Source organism: Alnus glutinosa, chromosome 1 (genome assembly GCF_958979055.1).
Source record: "Alnus glutinosa chromosome 1, dhAlnGlut1.1, whole genome shotgun sequence".
In the NCBI taxonomy this organism is placed as follows: domain Eukaryota; kingdom Viridiplantae; phylum Streptophyta; class Magnoliopsida; order Fagales; family Betulaceae; genus Alnus; species Alnus glutinosa.
In genome coordinates this window covers 46,065,625-46,075,285 of record NC_084886.1, presented here as the reverse complement: position 1 = coordinate 46,075,285, position 9,661 = coordinate 46,065,625, and the positions used below count along the sequence as shown (strand labels likewise).

Below are 9,661 nucleotides of genomic sequence, written 5' to 3'. Positions count from 1 at the left end.
AAGAATAAAAAGTAAAAATTAATATTTTAATGATATAGAGAAAAATGAAAGGAAGCTGTTTGTGAAGTGTTTTTCTTTAAGGAAACAAAAAGTGGTTTTGTTCTCTATATTTAGAGAAAATGGTTGGGGAATTACTGGGAATGCTCTAAGGACCTCAGAAGGTGATCGAGGAATCTTGTGTATATGCCCAATCACTAGATTCCGGGATGTATTCTGGCTCGAGAAGGTCTACACCCGGGAATCCAAGAAGAACATACTAGGCGCCCTATTTTTATGATAATATTAGATACCACATATTTATCCTATTTTTAATTCTACCATACTCACGTTATAGGGTTTAGTTGGGATGATGATGTGGTAATCTTACATAAAAATGATGGAAAAAAAATTGTGATTTATTGCTTTTCTCTTGAATTTTACATGGAAACGGTTGGATTTGTCCAATTCCTATAAAAAATAAAAACTCCAAGTGCGAATCATTATGCAATTCTGATGTCAGTTCCATCTTTACCACTCATGCCTACATTAGCGGTCCTTCATTAGTGGTTACTAATAATTTCTTTCTTGTTTGTGCACATAGAAATGGGATTTTGAATGATTTAGGCCAAAAAAAAATAAAAAAAATAAAAATTATATTATACTTAGAAAATGCTACCTATTAAAAATGTGACATGCTATTAATGTAGTAAAAAAGAATTTTCCTTCCAAAAGATTCTTAATTAACTTTTAAAAAGACAGTTATTTTTCATAAAACCAAAATACAACTTTTGACTCAAAACTTTTATACAACATAAAGCGTAAGAATCGGATAAAAATATACTCAATTCTCAATGCTAACATGCCACATTTTTAATAGGAGTATTTTTCAAGCATTTTAATGCAAAAAATAGCTTAAATTCACATAATTTTAGAATCTATAATTTCAAAAAATTCTGATGCCCGAACGAGTGGCTCAAGCAAGAAACTGCTCTCACTATTTTTTTATTTTTATTTTTTATTTTTTTCAATTTCCCTCCTTGGCCTCTCCTATTTGGACAAGGGGATTGCAGAAGATCCACATTTCTCCCACGTTCCCCTTCTAAAGCAAATGCTGATGTAATGTCCCCTCCAAATGATTTTACCAAATAGTAATAAATAGTTTTAATACTACGTATTATTACCAAATAGTTTTTTTTTTTTTTTTTTTTTTTTTTTATTAAGGTCCCTCCAAAATGTAATTAATGCCGTAAAATCACATGAAAACAGAAGTTTGTGCAGGTGAAGGCTCTTTATATATCTCGCTTTCATTCCGGGGGGTTACCGTTCCCCAAATGAACGAAAAAGAAAGAAAAAAGTGTCTTTGGAAACCACTGAGAGAGGGGATCCTTTTGTAGCCTTTCGGTGCTTCAATTCAACCGCTTTCATTCCCTTTACTCTTCTTTTTTTCTGATGATAACTTCGAACAATGGAATCAATCTCAATTGTCACTCTGCTTCACTCTCCATAATAGATCACACCCCTGATTTCCCAGTATATATAAAAGACGCCCATGGCTCAGACAAAAAGAAAAGCTAAGCCTGCAATTTCTGACTTTTGCTCCTTCTCATTTCCTTCCTTTTTGACTACAAATCTATGACATTCTTTGCAGCTTGTTTTTGAAACTTTTTAGCGGCTGTTCTGAAACGAAAACCCAACATTTAAAACTGCCCAAAAAAATTGATTTGGTTTGCTGCCATGGCCATCGATGTCTGCTCGGAGATTTCAAGCGCAGGAATCAGCCCAAGAATCTCGTTTTCCCATGATCTGAACCAGACAGATGTTTTGCCAAATGAAGATCGTCACCGGCGCTCGGACTTGACCCTCTTGGATTCCGGCTCCGACTTCGTTTTCTGCATTGGCAGTAGCTTTGTGCAAGAACTGTCTCCGGCTGACGAGCTTTTCTCCAATGGCAAGATCCGCGCTAAAGAAATCAAGCAAAAGGTCACAAACCCAGATGAAATTCGCGGATCTGAGTCTGTTTCTTCTTGTTCCCTGCCTTCTCGTACTGTAAATACAGAAAAGAAGAGGCTAAAAGAGTTCTTATCCAGCAGTTTTGACGTGGAAGAAAAGCCTCCATCAAAATCTTTCTGGCAGTTCAAGCGAAGTAGCAGCCTCAACTGCGATAGTTCTAGAAGCCGAAGCTTAATCCGCTCATTACACTTCTTGTCGAGAAGCAATTCAACTGGTTCAGCTCCGAATTCCAAACAAACGCCGCTTTCAAAGGAAACCCAGAAGCCGCATTTGCAGAAACAACCGTCGGTGTCGAGTAGAAAGTCATCAGCATCATGTCCGAGTACATATTATTATTCATATAGTTCGTCACAAAGGCCTTCGTTAAAGAATAATTCTGGATCTTATGGCAATGGAGTTCGAATCAGTCCTGTTTTGAACCTTCCGCCGCCGTACATTTCTAAAGTAACTGTAAGTTTTTTCGGCTTTGGTTCTCTCTTCTGTAAAGGTAAGGTTAAAAAGAAGAAGAAATGATGTTCAATTCTGGGCTTCTTTCATGGTGTTCAAGCATGGATGGGTTTTGCTGTCAATCACTTTGTTTCATGAACCAGCATGTGATCACACTCTGTAAATTCAAAGAAATTTTTACTGATAAAGAAATAGCCTTTAGAAATTAAATGGACTGTCATAATATTTTTATTTTTTTTCCTTTTTCTTTCGGAAGAGTGAAGACTACAGTGGGAGGATTGGATGGATGGATGGACAGTAATTGTTCATGCGCATCAACATGTTATGGGCTTGGGAGACAGATAAACAAGGTTTCCTTCTTTTGTGGCTCTGCGATCCTATGCTTTCTCTCTTTTTATCTTTTGAATCCTTTGTTAATAGTTAATGTGGTTGTCTTTTGCTCTTTTAGACTTTGATTGAAGGCTTCTTTTGGTTTTTTCTTTTGTATTATTATAAAAATACTCTTCAATTTTTTTTAGTAAGTGAGATTGTATTAAAAAAATATATAATATAGAAAGAGTGATGCAACACCCCCAACATAGACCTAGCACAAATATTTCAATACAAAATAAAACCTAACATCCAGGAAATTATCAAAAAAGTGGCCGAGCCGAATAGTTCCCTGGCACATAGTCCAAGAGAGAAATCATCGAAAATGACAATTTTTGAAGCAGTCTAATAGATTGGTTACCTCGAGAAATGCTTACCGTAAGAGAACTTGATAGCCATAGTAATGAGGATACCATTAATAATGACTGAATTGAAGCCGCCATAGAAGAGCATCACCACAACGTTTTTTGTCAAGGAAGGTGCTCCACATTGGACGCTTAGGGGCATATAGAAGTAGAAGTCTCTGTATGTAAAAGAAGGCACCATTATAGAGATTCAGCGAAAAAGGTCGAGAGAGCCAAAGATTTGCTGCAAGAAAAAAAAAAAGTGGGGAGGAGGGTGTTGGGGGATGCCCGCATTTGTAATCTACACTCGTTACAGCAACGCGTGAATTGCACAGATAATAAATGAGAGAAGCGGTTGATGCATCAATGCGTGAGTTGCACGAATAATAAATAGGAGAAGCGGTTGATGGAACGGAGCGCGGTTGAGGGAAGCATCAATTTGAAATCCTTTGTTTTTGGTCCTTTTGTTTTAGACGTGATATTAGGACAAAAACAGTTGCTTGAAGGGATTGGGATTTAAAATGAGATCATTGATTGAGGGATCCTCTAACTTTTAGCTTGATAATCTACAGACTGGTCTTCTAATAAATAGTTTAATTGTCTGTATTAGCTAATCTACCACAACCTAACATGGCCCATTTCATGGATCCCCAATCTCTGATTAGTTGAGCTTTCAAAAGCGTCAGACACAGCAGGATAAGAACAGTTATGCTTCGTAAACATGTGTAGACCATAATCCACCTGAATTCAAAATCAACATTCTTTTAACTGTTGGTCAATCGAGATCCTTGAAAAAAATAAGGGACCAATTATAATTATTGGCTCATATAAAATGTTAAAAGCTATATATATTTTATGATTACATTGTGCTCTTTCACTTAAAAATAGCTAACTAAAAAAGAAAGATTTAATGCATCTTTTCTTCTTCTTTTTTTTTTGGAAAATACATTTTTTTTTTTAGCTCATAATATACAATATTATTCACCATATAAACATGAAAAAAAAAAAAAAAAAAGTCTTAAATGAACAACTTAACATGATACTATATTCACATAGTACTATCACAATTATTTTTTAAAAAAAAAAACTAAAAAATAAAAAATCATTTGGGGTGCATTTTGTCAACCAAAAAAGGAAAAAATTCTTCTAGGAGTGTGTGTGCATAGGTGATACCTTCAATTTTTGGTCAATAACAACCCAACAGAACTAGGAGTGTCCATGGGCCGGTTCCGGACCATCTTGGCCTAGTTTGGTCCTGAAATTGTGGGCCTCATAATAAGGCACATGCGTCTGGGCCCAACAGGGCCCGTCCATTTCTTTGCATTAATTGTTAATTTTTTTAGGCCTTTTTAAAATCCTTTTGAACTTTACGGTTCAAATGGCCAAGGCTGTGGCTTGTGAGTATAGAATGGAAGGGTTAAGGCGATCACCTTAAAACGAATTTCGAAGAAGAGTGGGGCCCAACCAGAATGGACTGTAATTCATCAAGTCCAACCCTCGCTCAAACACTTTGATCGAGTCTAGATGCCTGAGCATAGCCCAGACCTACACCCTATACACTCCGCTCAGCACCCTAAAATTGAGAAATGCTAGGCTTACACCGACCCTCCACACCCAAATACCTACAATCATATATGGCATTACCATATTAGATTTTTTTTTTTTTTTTTTTATTTTTTTTTTTTTTTTGGGAGTCAAATTGTGCTGGCCACTCTCGTCAATTTTCTTCCAAATTTTTAAATTAAATTGAGACATGTTTTTAAAGCATATATTTTTCACGTGTAATTTAAAAAATACATGTAACAATTACATGTTTTAAAGAGACATGTTAATTTAATAGAGTGAGTAATACTATCTATTAAAGGCACTCTCATACGAAAACCTATCCATCCTCAAGCTGGGTTGCGCCCGGCAGTTCACCCCCCCTTCTAGAACGATGCTAACTGACAGTCACCTGTCCAACGAACACGTAGTGAAAGGATCCTAAAAGGAAGGGAATCCCCTCATTTACTGTTTTGCCTATTTAAAATCGGCTCAATAAGAAAAGGAGCCATTAAAGCATCCCCTTAATGAAACGTAGTTTATGAAATATGCCACCTTCTAGGGGTGTATAAGCGGGGGTTACTAACAATCTAATAACCGCTTAATCGTAACCGCTTTAGTAGGCAATTGAAAAAACCTATTAACGGTGGGGCAGTTAGCGATTTTAGAGGTAGACATAAACAGTTAATAACCACTAATCGTCTACCCTTATATATATAATAACATACAAAACATTGTTTTAGTGCGTTTTATATAGGGTTTTGCATTTTGAGTTTAATAAAATTAATCTTTATTCATAAAATAATAATAATAATATTTTTTTTAGCTTTGTTACATTTGGAAGCCTTCTAATTATTTTAAAAAAATGCCCAAACCCATCTAAAATAGGCTATACAAAAAGGTTTAAGAAATGTCTAAAACACCAAAAGAGGTCAAAAATGCATATTTCTAAAAAACGGTTATATAGTACGGCTATGAGTTTCAATAATTGCTAATCGGTGGTTATTTTAAAACCGCTAACCGTCTAAGGCGAAATGGTTGCAGTTATGAAAAACGAGTGTGTTGGTTCAGTTTTCGATATGGCTGTGACAGCTCACTTCTCTTTGGTGGTCTCGTCACCCGGTTACAGCAATACTTGCAAAGTTTAAGAGAATACGTCGGGGGTTTGCTAGCGTTCCTTCATTTGATGCTTAAGTTAGCAATTGAGATCAGAGGTTCTTTCAAAGAAAGAGGATCATCTTTCATATATGGGGAGCAAGAGTGGGGAGCAAGAAAACCCTCAGGATCCTCGCCCAGGGCTAGCTCCCTATTTTCGATCTTTCTTTCTTATTAAGAAATGCATTTTTACCTGCTATTATTATTCTGCACCTGTAGGAATATTTCAGCGCCGTCTACTGTCACTTCCTTGCACCGGCAAGGGTATCCCGGCGTCCCTTCACCACAAGGGGGAATCTTGGTGCCCTTACACTATAACTAGGGAGCATCTAGGTGCCTGTTATTCTTTCTGTACTGTTGCAGTCGCTTTATGCTTTCGGTGCCGCCAAATACACCTGGGCCCAGGATGGGCCGCCTGTTGTGTGTTCCCAGGCTTGGGCCTACTTGGGAGTCATTGGCTTGTGGCCGTCCTTTATGGGTCGGTCAGGGCCTTGGGGTCCAAAACCTTTCGGAAGCATAAGCTAAGGTGGGCTTGTAGCTCTCGACGTGGGCCGGTCCGGGCGGGATTAGGCTTTGCAATTTGGGTCGTCGTGTCGGGTTCGTGTCGACCCGGCTGACTCGATTACACAATCGGGTCAGACACGAACCCGACCCGATTATTAATCAGGTTGAAATTCTGAACCCAAACACGACTCGTCTGCCAGCCGTGTTACCTGAACACAATCCGGGTAATACGTTTACTTTCAACCAAACCCTGAAATCTGAATACCTGATTGATCAGAGAAGTAGAGAACTAAGAACCCAATGTTTATCAAAACAAAATTAATACAAGCGTTAACAAATCTAATGGAAAATTCACCTAAATCGGCACGGGACCGAACTACCGAAGGGTGAAACGGAAACACTGAAGTGAAAATCTGGAAGAGATTCAAGAGAAGATGAGAACTCGAGAAGTGCAGCCGTGCGGGAGTGTGGACTGCGGGCGACGAGCGTGCGCCGTGCGGGCCGGTGCGGCTACGCCGACTAGCGGGCTAGGGTTCCGACTGCGGAGTGCAGGCGACGGGCATGCGCTGTGCAGGCGGTGCGGCTACGCCAACTAGCGGGCTAGGGTTCCGACTGCGGAGTGCGGGCGATGGACTTGGGCCGTGAGGGCCGATGCGGCTACGCCGACTAGCGGGCTAGGGTTCTGATTCGTTTCTTACTTTCTCAGTTTCTCAACTTTCTTCGTTTCTAACTTTCTAGATTCTTCATTGTTCTTCTACGGTCTACTTCTGTCTTTCGGTCTTTCTTCCTCTTTTTTTTTTTTTTTTTTTTTTTTTTTTTAAAAAAAAAAAAACCGGGTCTAATCGTGTTGACCCGATTATGACCCGAACCCAATTACAATAAACCCTATTTTCCTGTATCGGGTTTGCGGATCATGTCAAAAATTGCCAACCCTAAACGGAATTATTCCCAACAAAGTGTAATAATGTGAGGTGAAATATTACTCTTTTGTCTCAAGTCCGAAAGATCGCAAGCAGAGTGCGTGGCAATAGGTTTGATCCACGACCAAGGACGCGGAGGCGGCTTGGGTCTGAAGACTCGGCACGCGGTGGGCCACTAAAATGTGGACGCAAATTCATAATCAGCTTTGGGCCCAAAGAGAAAGCTTTGTCAACTAGCCGAGTCAACTAACAGCCTCGATTGCTGCCTTGCTGGTCCAATGGCTCAAAATTATGCTCATATCGCACCGTCAAATCAAATGGACCCCGTTGCAGCTTAGGAGTTAAAAATTTGGAAGCTCAAAACGAGTTTTACTGTCCAATTTCTAGGTTTTGCCGACGGTCAGGAAGTATATCATCAGAAGCTCGTACAGATAGGAATAAGCATCCAATGAGGCCTCAAGCCATGTATCATCTGAAAATTTTATCATAGATTCATAGCAAGCAAATAATCATTAGCGGCGGCGAAGGATAAGGGATATAATAGCACTAGTTACCAGTATGTTTTAAAAATGCATTCAAAAATTAGTAGCTGAAGAATAAGAAATATGGAGTCTTAGGGCAATCACAATAGTCTCTTTATATTTAACTTTTCTCTATATTTTTAATAAAAATCACAAAAATGCCGATATAACAAATTCTTTAGCAAATGTTAAACTTAAAATTTATTGATTTTCTCTTTAAATTTAAAGAGCCAAAAAAATAATGTTATAATTCTTTTAATACTACTTTTTTGCAAACCGTACCAACATTTTCTTTCTTGGCACCACAAATGTATTCATGAAAGTTATTTTTGTAATAAAAAGTAATATTTATTTAAAGTAGAAAAACATTTAGAAAGTTTATTTTTTAAGAGTTTTAAAAAGTACCTAGCTAAATCAATAAAATTAATTTTTTAGAGTTAGATTTGGAGAAACTACAAGAAGGCCATTGTGAGTGATCTTAGATCATACATTGCACTCCCTCCTTCCCAAATATGTTTAGAAAAGGGATAGTAGTTGCCCTCCCTTGGGGGAAGAGAGAGAGAAAGGTTTTTGTCAGTTAATAAAGAAAAAAAAAAAAAAAAGTTACAAAAAAGACTAAAAGGCCCGTTTGGCAATCACTCCCCTTCTCATTCATTTATTTTCACTTCTTTCAAAAAACATCAACTTTAAAATATTCTTAACTATTTTTTACTTTTTATATCAAATCATTGAAATCAACACATTTTTATTACTATTTAAACAAAATAAAAAAATTCAATACAATCCTTTTTCTTTTTTTTTTTCTTCACATTTTCATATAAATTATTTAAACTTTATATTATATCAATCACATTTTCCTATCACTTAAAAAAAAAAAAAAAAAAAATCTTCCCCCAATATAAAGAGAGGAAATTGCCAAACAGGGCCTAAATGAAACGTGGAGTGTGAAGGGATTGGAAAAAATCTCTAGGATGCTTTCACGTATGAGATTTAGGACATACAAACATTGTCACCACAAAAGAGATTCTTTGGCCGATCATGTCTGCATAAAGAATCTCTCTCCAATCAAAATCAATGACAATCAATCAACTACTTATCTCAATAGCATACACAAGAATCATGGAATGTAATGTAAATCACTTTGTAAAAAAAAGCAGTATCTCGTACCCATACCACATATGCAAAAAGAAAGTAAAAAACTTTTGAGCAGCATTTCCCCTTAAGGCTTAAACTACCACTTCTACCATACTGATCAGACAGGATCTCATACTTCAAATATCACCAAATGATAAACATAAGAAGTACCTCCACATTGTTGCAGAGAAACAAATAGCTTTTGCAGCAGGCTGAAGGAGATTAACCAATTACACATACGTGAAAGAAAAAAAAAAACCCCCCCAAAATTCAGCCAAAAACATGTATATGAAGTATGATTTTCGCCTCTAAATGCTTACTAGGGTCAGGGAATTTTGTAAGTGAGCAGAGCACAACAGTAATGTTCTACTATTAGTTTCCAAGCAAACATGTTTATGGGTTTGGTCACCATTGTTAACCATTGCTTACTCCTACTGTGAGTAGAAGACAAAGAATTAAGCCACAATACGATCATGCCCTAGATGCATAACAACTAGTTTGGTCACATCTCACTTTTTCAGAGTCATATACATTAGGAAAAATAAAATAAACAGATGAAAATTTCAAAATTGGAACAAAATAATGCGTAGCTGAGCAAGCACTCATCAATGGATGCTTTGTCCAGCTTTTAACCCAGAAAAAAAAAAAAAAAAAAAAAAAAAAAAAAAAAAACCCCAGACAAACATCAAATTGGGTTGACTGACAACAATCAAAAGTGCTCGGAAAATCAAACTCA

The 9,661-nt window shown here is 37.2% G+C and overlaps 1 protein-coding gene across 1 annotated transcript; it reads left to right on the top strand.

Annotated features, from left to right (window-relative positions):
• Positions 1–1,280: 1,280 nt before the first annotated feature.
• LOC133861680 (uncharacterized) lies at positions 1,281–2,891 on the top strand. Its single transcript, XM_062297507.1, has one exon. The coding sequence runs from the start codon at positions 1,714–1,716 to the stop codon at positions 2,500–2,502; it is 789 nt and encodes a 262-aa protein (XP_062153491.1). The 5' UTR covers positions 1,281–1,713; the 3' UTR covers positions 2,503–2,891.
• The last annotated feature ends 6,770 nt before the right edge of the window (positions 2,892–9,661 follow it).

Coding starts and splice junctions, on each gene's coding strand:
- LOC133861680 (XM_062297507.1), top strand. CDS start 1,714: ATGGCCATCGATGTCTGCTCGGAGATTTCAAGCGCAGGAATCAGCCCA.